At 38.7% G+C, this 22,603-nt stretch overlaps 1 protein-coding gene across 1 annotated transcript; it reads left to right on the plus strand.

The window, feature by feature from the left end:
• The first annotated feature begins 8,158 nt into the window (after window positions 1–8,158).
• On the plus strand, window positions 8,159–8,641 carry LOC149201297 (histone H2B-like). Its single transcript, XM_089399703.1, has one exon. The coding sequence runs from the start codon at window positions 8,216–8,218 to the stop codon at window positions 8,639–8,641; it is 426 nt and encodes a 141-aa protein (XP_089255829.1). The 5' UTR covers window positions 8,159–8,215.
• The last annotated feature ends 13,962 nt before the right edge of the window (window positions 8,642–22,603 follow it).

Below are 22,603 nucleotides of genomic sequence, written 5' to 3' on the forward strand. Positions count from 1 at the left end.
GAATGCGAAGACTCACCGGTTAACCTCCCAGCCTACTCCTTGGGTACTCTTCTTCCCCGCGGACCCCCGAGCTGCAATGGGGTTGTACAATGGAGACAAGCACTAGCTAGTAGAGGAGAGCACACCTTGGCTCAAGAGTCCCCTCTCTAAATCCTCTACCTCACCAAACTCACTATAGCTTCGTAATCACTACTCTCACAACATCTCATCCATCCAACAATAGGGTTTCCAAAAAGTCCCTTCTTCCATGGCTTGCCCCTTCTTTTATAGGAGTCCTCACAGGTGACACTTGTCATGTCATGCATAATTAATTATTTTTTTTTATAATTCAATAGCTTGATTATTCACCCACCCATGTGTCATTCTCACATCAAGGGTCTCCCAAAATTATTTACTTAAATTTTAATTTAAAACTAATATTTTCCTCACCTCAACAAGATTCCTATTTCTTCTCCTAGTTGTCTCTTTATTCCCTCCTTTTATTCCTTAATTTGTGTTCATTACTTGAAGTCAATTAATGAGTCAAGATTTTACCCCCAATCTACTCCCTAATTTAACTCAGGTTATCTCCTAGATGGATATTCTTATGTTGGTTGTTGACACATGGAGCTTCTCTACATTTCTCTAAATTTAATTTATTATTCTCATTCTAATTCACCTTCCCCTTTTCTTAATTATGTTTAAATTAGTTTAGGATTAATCTTCATCCTTACCATTATGTTTGTCTTTCCCCTTTTTCCTAATTAAACCACATAATCTTCCTAGTATTTTCCAAAATGGGAAGGGTAGAGTTTTTAAGGTACTCTATTTTAATTCTTCCTATGATCCTCCTTATTCCAAGTTTTATTTTTGATTTAATTACATTGGTTTCTAATCATCATCTACCCTTGATGTAAATTTACCTAGTTTTCATTCCTTGCTTATATTTATTTATTATTATTTATTTTTAATGATTCCAAGGATGCCAAGTTTGGTTGTGCCCTTCAAGAACTTCCCTAGAAGTTCCAAGGGTGCCACACCTAATAGCTTAATTGTGATGTCAAGGGTGTCAGTTTGGTTGTGCCCTTCAAGAACTTCCCTAGAAGTTCCAAGGGTGCCACACCTAATAGTTTATTTGTGATGCCAAGGGTGCCAAGTTGGTCGTGCCCTTCAAGAAATTCCCCTGAAGTTCCAAGGGTGCCACACCACTTGCCCTTCAAGCATCCAATGATTACGAGGGGAAAATATAGTGCAACGTCATAGACCACTATCATCTCTTATGTTGCCTGCTATAGTGAGACTAATGGTGTCGGGGATCAAGGAATCCGCCTTGATGCGCGCCCCCCGGTAAAGTCCTCATGAGCGGCCCAACTTTGGAACCTGCCCTCATGGCATCGTGATCTTCAAGGCGAAGGTGCTTCAACCCTTCCAGCCCAAGTCACGGCGGGAGTGCTAGTGGGTGGGATCAGGGACTCTGTCCCACCCCTCCCATGTAGTTCCATCCACTTGTACAACCCCATCACCCATATGTGAGTCATTCAGTCAAGCAACTAGTCTGTGCCTGCAACCATTAGTATATCATCAGAATATAGTTAAACATATATGGCAGATTCTAAGATCGACTTAGACTTTCAAAGATAAAATAATATGAATTTTCGTCAAACCAGGTGTCATCAACTCGTCATATGCGAGTGCCTCTGATGGTTCCCTGCCATACTCAATAATCATCAGTAACACGGTTTCTCAATGTTAGTCAATTATCATAATAGCATCATTAACAATTCCTGGTCATTCACATCATTGTCCATTGTAAGTCTGAACTAAAGGAAGTAGGTAACATAGGGGACACATCCCTCATGGCTATCATCAATAATCATCAATGGAGACATACATATTCATTAAGGTATCAACACCATAACATCGTAGAAATATACCTATCCATAAAATTTATCCTCATTATGCTTTTAGTAGAGCGCATACATATTCTTTACTACCCTCATCATAATTTCAAATAGAGACCAACTTAACTATTAATATTGCAATCATCAGAATACTGATAGATAAGATACATAACCATTCATGCTACCATAATATCAATGGAAAGCATTCATAAACATCACAACCATGAATATCTCAATCGCTAATAATAGTGTCATGGGTCCAGATCCTCAATCTGAGGTCCTCGAAGAATAGAGTGTCTAAGATAATGTCGTATCAGGGTTAGGAAACTAGAGTGGGCACTACATACACCCCCTCTTAACAATGGACTTCATCCCGAAGTCCTTAGAACATAAAGGAGAAACGGCGACACCTAATCTCAGGAAACCTTCCTGAAACTCTTGCCAACTTTCTGGTGGGCAGGTTAAAATTTTCCCAAGGTATCTATAACACGAATTCCGTTATAACTGAAGGACTATATTTGGGGAACATTGCAACCCACTTTTCGTATAAATGTACAGAACATACATTATAGATATTATTAAAATTAATAGTTAAAGGAAGCGTCGTACATAAACTTTTCCAACAAAATCATCATAATCAAAATCACAACTAATTAGAGCAACAATTAATAACACCCACCTTCCTTCAATTTACAAATTGACTAATCTAGGAGAAATCTCTCTAGTTTTATTCATTCAATCATGCAATTAAGATAGCAATAATTTTGTATTAACTCAAATTCATAGCGGATGCCTATGCCTTTGTCATAGGAGGAACTACCCACCTTTGGACTTCAATATTTGTAATGGTCAATAATAATTGTGTTAATTATTGATTGATATTTCACCCATGACGTAATCCACCTTTGTTTACCATGTTCTAAATCTTCAATTTTTGTTAGGAACTACAATCAGTACTTTGAAAATAACATATGCCACTGCTTGCTAGGGGGACCTAACAATGCCTACCACACCTTCTTAGAGATTTGATTTACCTTCATGATCCATGTTTTGAAAGTACAATGTTGTACGACTACCATTAGCACTTAAAAATAAATACATACCACTCCTTCCTAGTGGATACCTAATGGTACACACTATCTAGAGATAAAAAAAAATGTTAACTACATAGAACGTAATCATCACTTGCAATGAATGAGTAGTCCAAACCTTCATCCCTTCAAACCCAGCTACCCTACTTCCTAATCATATGCAAACTAGCAATTGCTCCTAAAGGTGCAAAGATACACCGAAGGAATGGAAAATTTGGAAAAAAATTTGAACTATTTTTCCCTATATCAAATGGAGTGGGAAAAATTTTCAAGGCGTAGCATGGAAAAATGAAAACAGATAGACAAATTGTTTTCCTCTATATACTCATTCATTGAATGGATGGGAGAACCTACAAAAAGGAAAGTGGATGCTGATATTGATGGAGGCATCTAAACATTGATGCTGATATTGATTGAAGCATCCAAGAATTTGTGATCCTGTATTTTATAAAATTAAAATCAAGATTTCCAGAAAGTGATGTCGAAACTGATATTGATAATGAGGATTTCGAGACATTGATATTGATATTGGACAAGGTATACAAGAGGATTTCGAGAACCTGATATTGATATTGGATGAGGTATACAACAAATTTGTAAGTATGTATTTTATAATACTATAATCAAGATTTCTAGACGCTGATATATGCAAGTAATTTCTAGGAACTGATGTACTACACAAGTTTGAGAGAAGTATAGAATTTGCACGACTTTGGCTAACACAAGAGTTTCTCAGTAGGGTACTCTTGTCATTCCAACATTTCATCACTGTTAGGACTCAGATTCATGGTAGGCATAATTCCCTTAATGTACAAGTAGTCATATGATTTTGTTTTCTAATTTCAGTATGAATACTTCACATTTTAGTAAAATATGTCTTAACATATCTTGTAATGTTTTTGCTTCATTGGGATGTCTTCACTCGGGGTTTGGAACTCTTGCAATAGGATTTTTTTCACAAAAGGTGAGATTACAAAAATAATGTTCACGACAAATACATTTTATAAGAAAATTCCATAATATACAATGGTTTGTCTACACTTGGAACATATTCCCTCTTACACAAGGAATTTCTTAACAATAATCTTAACCTTTATAACTGACTACTCTATGTCTTGTGGACCAAAATATTTAAATTTTAAGTATGACTTTAATTTCATTGTTCTCATTTCTTTAAAAACCTCTTTCAGGGCATTTATAACACTTGGCTTGCACCATATGTTAATGCCTTTATAAGCCATGCTAATAAGTGGTTCTCATTATAAGCTCACTTGGTAGTTACACATAATTAATAAGTAAAAATCTATAACAAAGTATACATTGCAACTAAATAATTCATTACGCTAGATGCTTTAAATAATATATTTCCTTTCATAACTTTTCATAATTTTTATTTTTATGTTGAAGCATTGCTATGTGTCTTACTAGTTTCACCACTATTTATTGATAAATCTCTTGCCAAATAAACATGAATCCTTTTATTTAACAAAAGCCAATTTTAAATCTATCATTTTCATGTAACAGAAGTCAATCTTAAATTAACTATATGCTCTTCAAATAAATTTACATACACATACTAAAATTCTTTAATAAACCGGATAAATTTCAACATTCTTTTTAAATATATTAAACCCACGTCATATTTTTATTTGCTTTTATAAAAGACACCCATTTTCAATGTCTTTATATGTTTATAATACCTTTGATAATACCAGAGTAACTAATACTTTCTCTAAATCCTTATTTATAGATTATAACAAGTATTTATCAAAACATCAAATCAATCTCTTAAAAAAAATACCATAATAACTAATAAATCACAATAATAAATACCAAATCTAATATTATTGGATAACGTTCTTTTATATTAAAAAATATATATATATATATATATATATATATATATATATATATATATATATATATATATATATATATATATATATATACCATAATAAGTAATAAATAAATAACAATAATAAATACTAAATCTAATATTATTGCCTTGAGGTTCGATAACGTTCTTTTATATTTCGAAACTATTTAAGATAAACCTGTGAATACACAATTGATTGGACCGAGTGATACGTCAGTTGGACAAGCAAGAGAGGGAGAGTGATACGTCAGTTAATTTTTTTTTTTTTTTTTTAATCATTGAAGCTGTAACATATTTGAACAATTATTGTGTGATACTTCATGAACAAAATCATCATATAACCCAACTCATTTTACTGGTGGTGCGTATGCACAAACTTTTGGTTATTCTGGCTGACATTTGGGAACATTTAGCAATTTCTGAAGTCAGGAAATGACTATAACTGCTAAGGCCAGATTATAAATGCTAACATTTAATGATCTTGCTGTTTCAGCCATGATGGAACATAAGACACCTTGACATAATGAATTGTCAAAATCTGATTCAAGACTCGAACGTAACTACATGATTATTTGATTACTTAGACCTTGTACTGTTGATTTTGAATTTAAGCTAGAAGCACCAACATTCAAACATAACTACATGCTTGTTTGGCAACCACGTTTCCACAATGTAAATACCCAACAGTATTATTAAACTGAATCTTGTCATGTTTATTAGAGGCATTGACATTTGTTACATTATTCGCTTTCAATTGACGTCATCTTCCTAATTCAAACAGATTTTCATTTAGGTATGTGGCCCAGTAGGCAAGTTTTGTTGTCTTCAAGTCAGAGGAAGTGGAAGTTTCTCAAATCAACATCTGACAATTCTGACTGTTGTGGGACTGCTGCAACAATTTCAGGTTCTATGGATGTTCCTCTGCCATTGGAAAAACTTTCTCGTCAACTGAATACAAAATGCACAACAGATCCTTTGGAACAAAAACGAATGCAAGTGGTTCTTCTATTACCAGGCAGTTTCAATCCACCAACTTATATGCACTTGCGCATGGTTGAACTGGCTAGGGATCAATTGCTATCAGATGGATATGTGGTTCTTGGGGGGTTACATATCCCCTGTCAATGATGCATATGGCAAAAAGGGCCTGGCATCTGCGGAGCATAGAATTAATTTATGTCAGCTTGCATCTGAAGATTCATCATTTATAATGGTGGACCCATGGGAGGCAAAGCAAAGCAGCTACCAACGGACTTTGGTAGTTCTTAGGAGAGTGGAGTCTTCCTTGCGTGCTAGTGGGCTTGTGAATATAGAGTCTTTAAGAGTCATGCTACCTTTAATTTTTCTAAATATTAGATTTGTACGTCTTTTCTTAAAGTTGAATTAATATTGGATTTAATTCTCCTTTATTCATTAGGAAATTCAGGACGTATTTTGTGTGCATTGCTGTTGTCTGGAAAATTATCCTATGTATGCAAGTTTAGCCAACACCAATTTGCCTGAATTTTGGTTTCATGAAGACTATATCTCTAGTTTGAAGCTACAAAGTAGAGGAACTGCTGCTCCCAAGAATGGGGAACCCATTGCTTGGTTTCCCCCTTTTTTCAGAGCAGGGAAACTGGTACGAAATGCTCCTATTTTGACCAAGAAGACATCAGGATTCAGGAGTGTGTTGGGGGCATTTACAATCCCTCATTTTGGGTGTCACTCATGTGGTGTTCTTGGCAGTGTTCTTGAAGTGTTGCCCTCCACATGATGGAAACTTCTCAAAGCTCCTGCATACATGGGCCCAATCAGTGTGCTGAAACAGGAATGCAGATGTTCTATTTTTGTGTGCAATCACTAAGCTGACTCCCCAAGTTTCCAATTTGCCTTTAGAAACCCTAAAAGTAGTTAATAATTAAAAATTTAAACAAAAGAAAATCCTGAATCTCTTTGCATGGACATATTAGCTGACTATAAATATTAGTTAATAATTAAAAACAAAACCAAAACCAAAAAAACCCCCAAATCCTTATCTATGAAATATTAATTGACTATGGAAATGGTGGAAATAGCTACCCAACACTTGTATATGGACATTTTGCATATAAATGTATCTCTAAGTGCATCCTCTTGCAGGGTAGATTTATTCCATATTTCGTACCTTGGATTACGTGGCCCTATAACCTAATGGTCTAAAAATAACATGGTTATGGTTTAGTTTTTATAGAGCAGGCTATGAAAAATACCATTGAGAAATTGATACAAAACAGTTCTGACTTGGAACTTGAATTGAAGTACAAGCAAGAAAATCAAGAAAGAAAGAATAGCTCAGAACCAATTTCTTAATTCACTTGGCCAAAGGGATTGTAGTTTTACAGTGGGTCCACTTTAAACTAACTGCCAAACAGAAAAAATAAACAAGAATGAACTGTGTTCAAGGGCTAAAAGTATGCAACTAACTAATAATGAATGCAGCTAAGTATTTGGGAAAATGTGTCCTCAGAGGAGGGGTGTTGTGCCCTCATGTTCCATGTTTAGATTGAAAGCATTATTGTTGTCCTTCCAAACCCTAAAATATGCCATGAACTTGAAAAGCATTGTAAGAAATAACATACCATTTTGAGTCTTGAACTGCATAGAGAGGAGGATTTGGCCATCTGAAAATGTCAGGGATTGGCAAAATCTCAGTGATGTGGACACCAAGAGTGATGACTTGGACTGCAAAAGGGATAATTGTCATTGCATGAAACACATAAACAATGGAAGAACTGCTTGTCCTTTTAAGGGATGAAAACATGATAGTAGCTGAACCCTAGATGTGTGTATAGGAGATCATGAACTGTCAGCTGGAGCAGACTAATATAGTTGATCAATGTAAAAGAAGTCTCATGTGTTGAAAGGCTAGAGCACTGTTCTCTTGGCTTCCTGATGTGGTGTAGGAACCCTTGTGAGTCTTCATGGCAAACCGGTGGTATCAGGACACATAAATATCCCTGAGCAGGTGAGGGCTATTTGTCGAGATCATGGTATTGTTTGTATTTCTAGAGGACGAAGGACATTGCAAAGCTCATCTTTGAGAGTGATATTTCTCAAATGTGGTTTTCAAGTAATTCTGCAGTGAAGCTTGAACAGAAGAACAGTGTCCATGATCATTTATAGCCTTAAAAAGCATTCCTTTATTATGATCCCGATACAGTTAAATCTACATATTATGTTGTGGGAAACTGCTGCTCTGTATCCAACCGAAAAGCTGTTTGTTGAAACTCGAAAAAGCGTGGAGCATGCATGCCAAATAGTGGAAAGCAGTACCTTCATTTTTCCAGATAGTTTTGCAAAGAACTTAAAGCTTCAAGCTTTGGTCTCGTTAGATTCGAACTCTAACAATGGCTCCCAAGGCAGATAAGAAACCAGCTGAGAAGAAGCCTGTTGCAGAGAAATCTCCAGCAGCAGAAAAGAAACCCGCTCCAAAGGCGGAGAAAAAGCTGCCTAAGGAAAGCAGAGACAAGAAGGGAAAGAAGAGGCATAAGAAGAACATTGAGACCTACAAGATCTATATCTTTAAGGTCTTGAAGCAGGTTCATCCAGATATCGGAATTTCCAGCAAGGCCATGGGAATCATGAACTCCTTCATTAATGATATTTTTGAGAAATTGGCGAGTGAGGCATCGAAGCTCGCCCGCTACAACAAGAAGCCTACTATTACCTCTCGGGAGATTCAGACCGCCGTAAGGCTTGCTCTTCCAAGGGAGCTCGCGAAGCACGCTGTTTCAGAGGGTACAAAGGTTGTTACCAAGTTTACCAGCGCTTAAATTTGGTATTTTTCTGTGAATTGAATTTATTGGTGTCTTTTGACGCCACCTATTGTATCGAATTTCAAACAATATATTGACTCTCAGAGTTTGATGGAGACATTTGGTTCGCCGCTATATATTTTTTTTGATCGGGAATGGAACCTATGTTATTAACAAGTTAAGATTCAGAAAGTTGAGATTCTAACAACGTTCACAGGTTGGCATGACCCCGGTTGGCATGATCCTGGACTAAACACGCCCCAACTTTCAATTCTAGGTGATCAAGAACAACCTTAGTCCGTGGAAACTTCTTTACCACTCACGATACAATAATCTATATATGAATCTCTGCGATTGTTGCAGAAGAAATCGACACGTAGACTGTGATGGAGATTCATCCGTTTAACTCGCGACAAACTACATTTGACTTTTTCATGCCCATATCAAAAATATTAGAGAATGCCAGACCATTCAAACAATGTAGAAGCAGAGTCGAGTCACATATCAATAGGAACAATTTTGTGTAATTAGCTGGGTAAAATTAACAATTTTTTTTTTTTTCTTGTTTTTGAAGAGGCTTTTAAGTAAACCAGGGTCCAGTCACATATGTCTATTGTTGAGATCAGTGCAAATCCTAGCATATTGTAAGATGTGTCAACTAAACTGGGCTGGTGTTTCAGTTTTGAACTGCTATGGATAATGCTTGATGTCTCTATTTCTGATCTGTGACATAAATCCACTCCAATTCTGTCCATGAATTTGGATCATAATACACTATAGAGCTCTTAAAATGTTCCTAAATTTCAATTTTTTTTTTTTTTAAACTTGAGTAATTTGATTTTAGAGAAATACCCACATAGCAAACAAAACTAGTTATGCATGCATGGGCCCATAGGCCTCAAGGGTTCAACTTGTGCTCTGATACCAAGTGTAAGGACCATGATTCAGACTAATTACATTTTTTTTTAAAAGTTAACAGCAAATACAACCAAAAAAGAAACGCATTGAAATTTCAAATTTATTTAGCACACACATTCCTGACATTCATTTCAGGAAAACATATCATAACATTTACATATGTTTAACTAAGATCAATAGTAATGAAATACATGTGTACCATTCACCAGAAGGCGAGACTCCGCTTGCTCTGTTGTTGTTGGTATTCCCTTGTAGCTGGTCACCTCTGCGAGTGAATGATGACGCACTTGATCCGAATGGGAAGACTCACCGGTTAACCTCCCAGCCTACTCCTTGGGTACTCTTCTTCCCCGCGGACCCCCGAGCTGCAATGGGGTTGTACAATGGAGACAAGCACTAGCTAGTAGAGGAGAGCACACCTTGGCTCAAGAGTCCCCTCTCTAAATCCTCTACCTGACCAAACTCACTATAGCTTCGTAATCACTGCTCTCACAACATCTCATCCATCCAACAATAGGGTTCCCAAAAAATCCCTTCTTCCATGGCTTGCCCCTTCTTTTATAGGAGTCCTCATAGGTGACACTTGCCATGTCATGCATAATTAATTATTTTTTTATAAATCAATAGCTTGATTATTCACCCACCCATGTGTCATTCTCACATCAAGGGTCTCCCAAAATTATTTACTTAAATTTTTATTTAAAACTAATATTAACAAGATTCCTATTTCTTCTCCTAGTTGTCTCTTTATTCCCTCCTTTTATTCCTTAATTTGTGTTCATTACTTGAATTCAATTAATGAGTCAATATTTTATCCTCAATCTACTCCCTAATTTAACTCAGGTTATCTCCTAGATGGATATTCTTATGTTGGTTGTTAACACATGAAGCTTCTCTACATTTATCTAAATTTAATTTATTATTCTCATTTTAATTCAACTTCCCCTTTTCTTAATTAGGTTTAAATTAGTTTAGGATTAATCTTCATCCTTACCATTATGTTTGTCTTTCCCCTTTTTCCTAATTAAACCACATAATCTTCCTAGTATTTTCCAAAATGGGAAGGGTAGAGTTTTTAAGGTACTCTATTTTAATTCTTCCTATGATCCTCCTTATTCCAAGTTTTATTTTTGATTTAATTACATTGGTTTCTAATCATCATCTACCCTTGATGTAAATTTACCTAGTTTTCATTCCTTGCTTATATTTATTTATTATTATTTATTTTTAATGATTCCAAGGATGCCAAGTTTGGTTGTGCCCTTCAAGAACTTCCCTAGAAGTTCCAAGGGTGCCACACCTAATATCTTATTTGTGATGTCAAGGGTGTCAGTTTGGTTGTGCCCTTCAAGAACTTCCCTAGAAATTCCAAGGGTGCCACACCTAATAGTTTATTTGTGATGCCAAGGGTGCCAAGTTGGTTGTGCCCTTCAAGAAATTCCCCTGAAGTTCCAAGGGTGCCACACCACTTGCCCTTCAAGCATCCAGTGATTACGAGGGGAAAATATAGTGCAACGTCATAGACCACTATCATCTCTTATGTTGCCTGCTATAGTGAGACTAATGATGTCGGGGATCAAGGAATCCGCCTTGATGCGCGCCCCCCGGTAAAGTCCTCATGAGCGGCCCAACTCTGGAACCTGCCCTCATGGCATCGTGATCTTCAAGGCGAAGGTGCTTCAACCCTTCCAGCCCAAGTCACGGCGGGAGTGCTAGTGGGTGGGATCAGGACTCTGTCCCACCCCTCCCATGTAGTTCCATCCACTTGTACAACCCCATCACCCATATGTGAGTCATTCGGTCAAGCAACTAGTCTGTGCCTGCAACCATTAATATATCATCAGAATATAGTTAAACATATATGGCAGATTCTAAGATCGACTTAGACTTTCAAAGATAAAATAATTTGAATTTTCGTCAAACCAGGTGTCATCAACTCGTCATATGCGAGTGCCTTTGATGGTTCCCTGCCATACTCAATAATCATCAGTAACACGGTTTCTCAATGTTAGTCAATTATCATAATAGCATCATTAACAATTCCTGGTCATTTACATCATTGTCCATTGTAAGTCTGAACTAAAGGAAGTAGGTAACATAGGGGACACATCCCTCATGGCTATCATCAATAATAATCAATGGAGACATACATATTCATTAAGCTATCAACATCGCAACATTGTAGAAATATACCTATCCATAAAATTTATCCTCATTATGCTTTTAGTAGAGCGCATACATATTCTTTACTACCCTCATCATAATTTCAAATAGAGACCAACTTAACTATTAATATTGCAATCATCAAAATACTGATAGATAAGATACATAACCATTCATGCTACCATAATATCAATGGAAAGCATTCATAAACATCACAACCTTGAATATCTCAATCGCTAATAATAGTGTCATGGGTCCAGATCCTCAATCTGAGGTCCTCGAAGAATAGAGTGTCTAAGATAATGTCGTATCAGGGTCAGGAAACTAGAGTGGGCACTACATAATGGAAGAAATGTGTGGCTAGAGCGAGGATGATTCTTCTGGAGGGAGTTCGAGACCACATTATCTCGAGTCTCCATGGGAAGGAGACACCGTTTTCAATGTAGAAAACATTGAAGGATCTATATCAGAATAACAACGATTAGAGGAAGTTGGCTCTGAAAGACAAGCTTCAGAAAATCAAGTGTGAAAAGGGCGACACGATCTCTACATATCTGAACAAGCTCAGCACCTGCAGGGATGAGCATGGAAGTGTAGGAATCATGACAACCGATGATGACATGGTGAGTCTTGCTCTCCTCAGTCTTCCTAACAGCTGGCATAGCTACCAAGACTCAGTAAATGGAAGAGAGAAACTGCGAGATTGGGAATGACTATGGTCGGATCTAATGCAGGAGGAGATAAGGAGAAGCAACAGAGATGGATCTTCATCAAAGCATGATGATGAATAAAATCTAGCCTTGGTGAGTAAGGCGAGGAAAGGGAAAGGGAAGGCGTCCCATTCCAAATCGATTTCTTCCCATGGTGGGAAGAATATTGACAAATCTAAAGTTCGTTGCTTTAATTGTCATGAGGTGGGCCATTATGCAACAAATTGTCCACAAAAGAAATCCAAGAAGGGATCCTCGAAAGGATCAGATGGTGAGGCATTGGCCTTACAGTTCAAATTGGATTTCACCCTCATCACATGCATGGTTTCATCTATGGGTTGTGTTTGGTACCTGGAAAGTGGAGCCTCATTCCACATGACCAAAACAAGAGTTTATTCAACACCTTGGAGGAGAAGGACCTCCAGATGCGCATAGAGATGGGCAATGATGGAAAGTACCATGTTTCAGGTGAAGGAATAGTTGTGTTTCAGAGGGAGCATGGAGTGCCTCTCACCCTGGCTGATGTAAAGTATGTGCCTGGACTGAAGAAGAACCTGGTGTCTGCCGCTATGTTGGAAGACAAAGGCTATGATGTAGTCTTTATTAAAGGAAAGGCATTCCTAAGGCACATCGGCACTGGATAGACCAAGAGGATTGGGATTTGAGTAAAGGATCTCTACAAGCTGAAGGTAGATGACTGTGCTGCATTGAGTTCCAAATCAGAGTTGGTGCAAAGCCAAGATATTGGCGAGCTATGGCATAGAAGATTGGGCCACTTGCACCATGAGATCTTGAAGATCATGTAGCAGATTTCTACTAGACTTCCCAAGGGTAAACTGGAGGAAGTGGATACATGCAAAGGTTGTACCATGGGTAAGTATGCAAAATCTTCCTTTCAGGATCGATACAGTTGAGATGGAGCAATCTTGGAGTGAGTTCATACAGATGTGTGTGGACTATTCTCGATAGCCTCCACCACTAAACAAAGGTACTATGTTATTTTTATTAATGATTTTTCTCGTAGATGTTGGATTTACTTCATGTAGAAGAGGGATCAAACCTTCTCAAGGTTTTTGTGACTTTAAAGCCTTGGTTGAGAAAGAATCTGGAAAGAAAATAAGGGCCTTGCAAAGTGACAATGGTGGAGAGTATGTCTCTCAACAGTTTAAGGACTTCCGCAGAGCAGAAGGAATTAAACGGGAGTTGACAGCACCCCATAACGCATAGCAGAATGAGGTGGTTAAAAGGAAGAACAGAACGATTGTGGGAGTAGCTTGGGCGATGCTACATGACCAAGGCCTACCACTTCATTTGTGGGATAAGGCATGCAATACAACAATATACTTGCAGAATAGAAGCATGCATCGTATACTGGGGATGAAGACACCAGTGGAGGCCTTCTCAAGGTAGAGACCAGATGTGAGTCACTTCAGGATCTTTGAATCATTGGTTTATTGCCATGTGACCAAAGATGCTTGGAAGAAGCCAGAGCCAACAACTGAGTTGGGGATACTTGTGGGGTAAACTGATACACCCCACAACTATCGGGTGTTCTTGCCTACCAGTCAGAGGACAATGGTATGCAAAGATCTGAAGTTCGACAAGCAGAAGGCCATGCGAGTTTCCCTTGAGAGGGAGCTCAAGTTGCATGCAAACGAGGAAATTTTGATTCCTAAGGAGGAGGAACCTCAGACTGATGCGGAGCAGTCGCATGCAGAGGATCCAGGAGTGGAGATATCCACTCATGTAGAGTCTTCCAGAGATGGGCGGAAATGCTCAAGGGAAGCTGACATATTGATGATGGATGCGAGAGAGAATGTGGGACAACCATCTTCTCAGCGCAGACAGAGGAGGTCATCTGAGCGGTACACTGGTTACATGGACCTGGTTGGGGAATGTATAGAGACCGAACCATCTTCCTTTGAGGAAGCAGTGTAGTAGCTAGTTTGGGTTGATGATATAGTGGAGGAGTATGACTCCATAGTTTGGAATGGTGTTTGGGATGTTGTTCCAAGATTAAAGGACAAGTCAGTGGTGAGTTCCCGATGCCTTTACAAGGTAAAGTAAGCAACTGAAGGGAATGTGGAGAAACATAAGGCAAGGTTCGTTGCCTGTGGTTTCTCACAGGTCGAGGGGACCGATTATGATGAGTCTTTTGCTCTTGTATCAAGGTACTTATCTATCAGATCCATGTTGGCACTATCAGCTCAGATGGGTTGGAAAATCCATCAGATGGATGTGAAGACTGCATTCCTCAATGGCAAGATTGAGGAAGAGGTGTACATAGAGCAGCCAGAAGGATTTGAGACCTTTGATCGTGAGTCGCATGTGTCGACTCAAGAGTGCTTTTTACTCGCTGAAGCAAGCACCTCGTGCTTGGTACACCAGGATCGGCAACTATTTCACCGGGTTGGGCTTCACAAAGAGTGAAGCGGATGCAAACCTTTACCACATCATGGTAGAAGGTAAGCCATTGATCATTGTTCTTTATGTTGATGATATGATATTGATAGGTGATGATCAACTGATCAATTCTTGCAAGGAGGACCTTGCAAGAGAGTTCGAGATGAAAGACATGGGTCTCATACACTACTTTCTAGGCATGGAAGTGTGGCAGAAGGATGGGGAAGTGTTTGTGTCTCAAGGCAAGTATTCCAATGAGATACTCAAGAGATTCCACATGGAGAAGTGCAAACCCATGCAGACTCCTCTAGCAGGTAACTGGAGGAAGGAGGATGCTACTTCAAGTGAGGTAGTAGCTACTACTATTTATCGGTAGCTTGTGGGTTCATTGATGTATTTAGTGAACACACGACCAGATTTGTGCTTTGCAGTGAACCTGCTGAGTCAAGCTATGGTTCAACCTACCAAGCTATTTTGGAAGGTAGCAAAGCATGTGCTGAGATACCTCATAGGCACATCTCAGTATGGATTATGGTATAGACAGAGAGAGTGAAGCTTCAGGGCTTCACAGATGCAGATTGGGCAGGGAGTCCATCAGATCAGAAGAGCACTTTAGGAGGAATTTTCAACCTTGGTTCAGCTGCAGTTTCTTGGTACAATAGGAAACAGAGGTTAGTTGCACTTAGCTCACAGAGACTGAATACATGGCTGCTAGTCATGCAACATGTGAGGCCATTTGGATGCGGAAAATTCTAGTTGGATTGTTTGATTAGAGGATGGATCCAACTGTGATCTATTGCAATAACTAGAGTTGTATCAAACTCTTTAAGCATCCAGTATTTCATGACAGGTCCAAGCACATCGAGATTCGGTATCATCATCTTCGAGACTGTGTGGTGAAGAGGATCATGTTGTTGCATTATGTTTCGACCGAGGAGAAGGATGCAGATATTTTGACTAAGGCATTCTCAAAATGCAAATTCGAGTTCCACAGAGATAGGATCGGGGTGACAGATAATCCCTTTCTTGTTGAGAGGGAGTGTTGAAAATAGCAACAATAAATTCTAAATATAGAAGTGCTAAAAATAACATTGCTTTAAAAATAGCATTTTAGGATACATTCCAATTTAGTTAGTCCCTGAACTAAAATTGAGAATTAAAATTTGAATTTGATCTTAGCATCTGTTTGAAAAATAATTAATTAATTCATCTTGAGTTAATTAGTTCGAGAAAATCAAACATGAAGTCTATGCGAAGACATGCAACAATTATCCCTTTGATTGAGGAATTTATTCCTTAATTAAGGAGATCAGGATGAGTTGTACTTTGAATTGTAATTAGTTAGCTCGACTAACTGAGTTAAGTCTAGTTAGATTAGTTCCAACAGTTTGTATAACTGATTGTGAGTTCAATTATTTAATGCATGCATGCATGTAACTAGTGTACTTCAGATAACTGAATATTCTCTCATAAGTAACTCATGCAGTTAGTTCAGTCAGAGACCCAGTTGAGATCAAAGGATGGGATAGTGTGCTATCAGTTGTAGGAATATTCCATTGAGGATATCACTTGCATGCAGAAGGAATTCATTCCTTGAGGATTACGTAGTTATTTCTAAGTTTGAAGAGTTGTGTGAGAGGGAAATTCACACAGGTGGGAGCAAGAGGACCCAGGAGAAACTGCACAAGGAAATAGGAGGCTTGGAGGACTGAATGAAGGCATATGTTGTGCCTATTTAGTCTATGAGCATCATTGAGGGATTGTACTAAGAGCTGGATAGCTTGTGAGCTAAAGCTTTGTGTAATCCATAGATATTTCCACTTGTATCATAATACAAATAGTTGGGTTTTTAGCTGAGGCTTTCCCCAGAGTGTTCTTCTATGTTCATGTGTTATTGATTTCTCATTCTTTGTTATATGTGTTCTAATTGATCTTGCTCAAAATCGATTAAGCTTCTGCAAGTTTGTTTGTATAAGTAGATCAAGTATTTTGCTTTAGTATATTGCATTATCAGGTGATCTACAATGAGAATTTATACATAGAAATTCTCACTGTAGATCACTTGATAATGCAATATACTAAAGCAAAATACTTGATCTACTTCTACAAACAAACTTGCGGAAGCTTAATCGATTTTGAGCAAGATCAATTAGAACACATATAACAGAGAATGAGAAATCAATCACACATGAACACATAAGAATGTTTTGGGGAAAGCCTTAGCTAAAAACCCCGCTATCTGTATTATCAAACAAGTGGAAATATCTCTAGATTACACAAAGATTTATCTCACAAGCTATACAAATATCAGTACAACTCATCCTGATCTCCTTAATTAAGGGATAAATTCCTCAATCAAAGGGATAACTATTGCATGTATTCACATAGACTTCATGTTTGATGTTCTCCAACTAATTAACTCAAGATGAATTAATTAATTGTTTTTCAAACAGTTGTGTTACATAGTAATTTGTCACTGCCTTCACCCCAGTCCTTCTACTGTGTCATGTATCCAGTAAAACATGCTCATACTAAACAAGTGCTCTCTTATGTTTCCCATTGACCCACTTTTCCTTAGTTTTCTACCTCGTTGCAACTATTAGCTAAATACATGCGATGCACAACAGTCATAATCAGTACAGTCGCGCTTCCTTCACGGAGGGAGTGTAGAGAATGCAACAAGATGATGGAGCTTAGTGGAAAGGAGTCGACTTCACTAAGTGGGCCCGTAGGCTATTTTTGGCGCAAAGTCTATTTTTAGGCTATGTCTATTTTTAGACATATGGATCATGGTCTATGAGTTGCAGTATGTTATTTATGGATGATTGGTCATGTTGGTAAAAATATATGGACTTCTATTTTTAGACATATGGGTAGGTTTCTATTTTTATACTACCAGGCTAAAAATAGAACAGTCGAATATTATTGTCTCATAATAATATTTGGACTATAAACATTATCTTATCCTCTTGGAGCACTTCAGTTTGAGCTACGAATGTGGCACATGCAGCTGAAAAAAGGAATCATGTGGTTTCTTATGTGTTAGCTAAGCTATTGCATGGAGGACTTCAGTTAGAACTCATGCATGTGAGTTCTGTGGAGTTGGATGTGGAGTTGTGTTCAGTTTGACTTAGTTGAACTAGTTGTATTTAGTCTAACTAAAGAATACACTAGTGATGAGTTGTGTGAATTGATTGTTAATTAATTCACTAATTATTAACTCATAAAGAAACTAAAGAATACATCAGTTAACTCAGTGCATGGACAATTCAACAGAGACAGGTGTTAGAGGTAAGTGAAAGGGTGAGTTGTGACTATCAGTTGTTCATGAGATTTTGCACATGCATGGATTTAGTAATTCCAATGAGGATTACGCAGTGTGGGCCAATATGAAGGCAATTGTAGCTTGTGCTCATGTGATTTCTCTTGCAGATTGCGAAGTGGAGGCAGGAAAAGCAGTGGAGGAGATTTGAACCTGTGACTTATTTGGATCTGAGCTAGTTTTGTGCGTAACAGGTGGAGATAGTACTGAGTACTTGTGAGGAGTATTGTACTATGTATTGTTACATGTTCTCAATCATTATAATATACAGATAGTGTGGGGTTTTCAGCTGTATGCTTTCCCCAGGTTACATACTGTGTTAATGTGTGCATGCGATTGATGTTTCATTGTTTTTGATGCTGCTAAATTGATGATAAACGTAGAAGAGATTATGTATTGTGCATGTATTCCGCAATAGTGTATAATCGGGATAATCTTTGTGAATAAGTGTGTATTATTCAAAATTTTTGCATGGTATCGGAGCTGGTTGATTTGTAGAAAAATTTCTATAGGATATCAAAGCGGGATTGATCATCAGATCTATTATTCAGAAAGTTTTTACATTTTATTTCTTCAGGCAGAGTCTGTAATCGAGCCAGCTAGCTTTTGGATTCATCCTTCTTTTGGAAGGTGAGATATCCGGCAAAAGCCCATACAATCAATCTCTATACGATAAATACTTTGTTCTCACAAATTCTAGATCAGAGGCGGTTGAGTTGTTGAGCTGGTGGAATTCGAATTTGCAGTAGTGTTTTCTTGGTGTCAACGCGGCAATGTCTTTCAACGAATTGCGATTGGAGTATGCTCTTGAGGGCAGCTCGAACTATATTGCATGGAAGTATAGGATGGAGGCCGTGTTAGATGATAATGGGTTGAAGGAGTTCATAGAGGTTGAGGTCCCAAAGCCTACTGATGCTGCCAAAGCTGAGGTTTGGCAAAAGAAGACAACAAAGTGTCGAAGGATTTTGTTGGAGGGCGTGAAGGATGACATTGTATCCAGCCTGCATGGAAAGGCTTCTCCATACTTGATGTGGAAAGTGTTGACAGATTTATTCCAAAGCAAGAGTGACTAGAGGAAGTTGGCGCTCAAAGATAAACTCAGAAACATTAAGTGTGAGAATGGAGACAGTATGCCCAGGTATCTCACGAAGTTCACCCAACATCGGGATGAGTTGGGAAGTGTGGGGGTGACTGTCGATGATGAGGAATTGGTGAGCTGGGCTCTCCTTGGTCTTCCAAAGAGTTGGCATTCCTATCAGGACTCTGTCAATGGTCGGGAGAAATTGCTAGGATGAGAGAGACTTTGGTCGGATCTTGTACAGGAGGAGATCAGACAGAGCACCAGAGACAGTTCTTCATGCATGCATGATGTGGATAACTGTGCCTTAGCGAGTAAGGCAAAGAAGAGGAAGGAGAAGGGTTCTCTTTCTAAATCCAGTTCTTCCAATGATGGGAAGAAGGTTGACAAATCGAAAGTGCGATGCTTTCGTTGTCATGAGGTGGGCCATTATGCTTCAAATTGTCCACGTAGGAAATTCAAGAAGGGATCCGGGGAAGGATCTGAAGGTGAGGCACTTGCTTCACAGTTTGAGTTGGATTTCACACTCTTCGCATGCATGGTTACATCCATGGTGGGAAGTGGTTGGTTTCTTGACAGTGGAGCTTCTTTCCACATGACCGGTGACAAGAGTTTGTTCAGTACTTTGGAGGAGAAAGATCTCCAGATACTCATAGCGATGGGTAATGATGAGAAGTATAGTGTCTTAGGTGTAGGCATGGTTATTTTTCAAAGGGAGCATGGATCTCGCCTTACCTTGACCGATGTCAAGTATGTACCAAGACTGAAGAGAAACTTGGTGTCAATCGTGATGCTGGAAGACGGAGGCTGTGATGTAGTCTTCAGTAAGGGAAAGGTTTTCCTTAGACACATCATCACTAGACATGTGAAGAAGATTGGTTCACGGGTCAAGAACCTGTATGCTCTTGAGGTTCAAGATGCATGCAAAGCCTTGAGCAGCGAGGCAACTGATGGAGACTTAGTGGTTGAGAGGGAGCATATATTACCTCTCAACATGCAGAGCTAGAAGAAGTCTCAGACGATTGTGGAGGAGCCACAATTGGTGCAGCAGCTTCAGGAGGTTGTGGAGCAGCCACAACAAGGGAAGTTGAGAGGAGATTGAGTAGAGACATCTAATCATGCAGAGACCTCCAGTAGGGGGAAACTTCGAGCCAGGTGGGCAGAGGGATAACATGCAGCCATACCTGCAGGTAGGAGGTGGGGTGATGTGGATTGATCATCCAAAGGAGGAGGGGTAGGATCCTTGAGGTACCCAACCTCTTGGATGAGACCTTGCTACGGGACCCCTGATGTGGAGTAGCAAGAACTAACTGATTGGGTAGAGACAGATGCGGATGGAGTGACAGAGAGAGCGACAGTGTAGGGAATCCCAAGACAGCGCATAGCTAGCAGGCTGCAACAATGCGAGAGGCACAAGTGTTTTGCACAGTGCTAGGTGGCACAGAGAGGTGTGTAATGGTGCGAGATGCATGGAGATGTTGCAGTAGTGTAGATTTCAGAGAGGGAGCACTTGTCAGCTGCAGGTAGAGCTTCAACATCAGAGTATGTTCCTAGCCCAACAGAGTGGTCAGTTGGGAGTGTTTTTTTTCCAAGTGTTGTTGGAGCAAGTGGAATCGGGAAATGTGTTGCATGCAGAACATTCCAGAGTTGCAGGATAGGGGTTGTAGATAATCCATATCTTGTTGAGAGGGAGTGTTAATAATGCAACAAGATGATGGAGCTTAGTGGAAAGGAGTTGCCTTCACTAAGTGGGTCTGCAGGCTATTTTTGGTGCAAAGTCTATTTTTAGACTATGTCTATTTTTAGACATATGGATCATGGTCTATGAGTTGCAGTATGTTATTTGTGGATGATTGGTCATGTTGGTAAAAATAGATGGACTAGTATTTTTAGACATATGGGCAGGTTTCTATTTTTAGACTGCCAGGCTAAAAATAGAACAATCGAATATTATTGTCTCATAATAATATTTGGACTATAAACATTATCTTATCCTCTTGGAGCACTTCAGTTTGAGCTACGGATGTGGCACATGCAACTGAAAAAAGGAATCACGTGGTTTCTTATGTGTTAGTTGAGCTATTGCATGGAGGAATTTAGTTAGAACTCATGCATGTGAGTTCCGTGGAGTTGATGGAGTTGTGTTCAGTTTGACTTAGTTGAACTAGTTGTATTTAGTCTAACTAAAGAATACACTAGTGATGAGTTGTGTGAATTGATTGTTAATTAATTCACTAATTATTAACTCATAAAGAAACTAAAGAATACATCAGTTAACTCAGTGCATGGACAGTTCAACAGAGATAGGTGTTAGAGGTAAGTGAAACGGTGAGTTGTGACTATCAGTTGTGCATGAGATTTTGCACATGCATGGATTGAGTAATTCCAATGAGGATTACGCAGTGTGGGCCAATATGAAGGCAATTGTAGCTTGTGCTCATGTGAATTCTCTTGCAGATTGCGAAGTGGAGGCAGGCAAAGCAGTGGAGGAGATTTGAACCTGTGACTTGTTTGGATCTGAGCTAGTTTTGTGTGTAACAGGTGGAGATAGTACTGAGTACTTGTGAGGAGTATTGTACTATGTATTGTTACATGTTCTCAATCATTACAATATACAGATAGTGTGGGGTTTTCAGCTGTATGCTTTCCCCAGGTTACATACTGTGTTAATGTGTGCATGCGATTGATGTTTCATTGTTTTTGATGCTGCTAAATTGATGATCAACGTAGAAGAGATTATGTATTGTGCATGTATTACACAATAGTGTATAATCGGGATAATCTTTGTGAATAAGTGTTTATTATTCAAAATTTCTGCATGGTATCAGAGCTGGTTCATTTGTAAAAAAATTTCTATAGGATATCAAAGCAGGATTGATCATCAGATCTATTATTCAGAAAGTGTTTACATTTTATTTCTTCAGGCAGAGTCTGTAATCGAGCCAGGTAGCTTTTGGATTCATCCTTCTTTTGGAAGGTGAGATATCCGGTAAAAGCCCATACAGTCAATCTCTGTACGAGAAATAATTTGTTCTCACAAATTCTAGATCAGAGGCGGTTGAGTTGTTGAGCTGGTGGAATTTGAATTTGCAGCAGTGTTTTCTTGGTGTCAACGCGGCAATGCCTTTCAACGAATTGCGATTGGAGTATGCTCTTGAGGGCAACTCGAACTATATTGCATGGAAGGACAGGATGGAGGCCGTGTTAGATGATAATGGGCTGAAGGAGTTCATAGAGGTTGAGGTCCCAAAGCCTACTGATGCTGCCAAAGCTGAGGTTTGGCAAAAGAAGACAGCAAAGTGTCGAAGGATTTTGTTGGAGGGCGTGAAGGATCACATTGTATCCAGCCTGCATGGAAAGGCTTCTCCATACTTGATGTGGAAAGT

The sequence above is a fragment of the Pinus tabuliformis genome, chromosome 2_1 (genome assembly GCF_031772625.1).
Source record: "Pinus tabuliformis cultivar Carrire ecotype Pingquan chromosome 2_1, CPIR1, whole genome shotgun sequence".
Classification (NCBI taxonomy): domain Eukaryota; kingdom Viridiplantae; phylum Streptophyta; class Pinopsida; order Pinales; family Pinaceae; genus Pinus; species Pinus tabuliformis.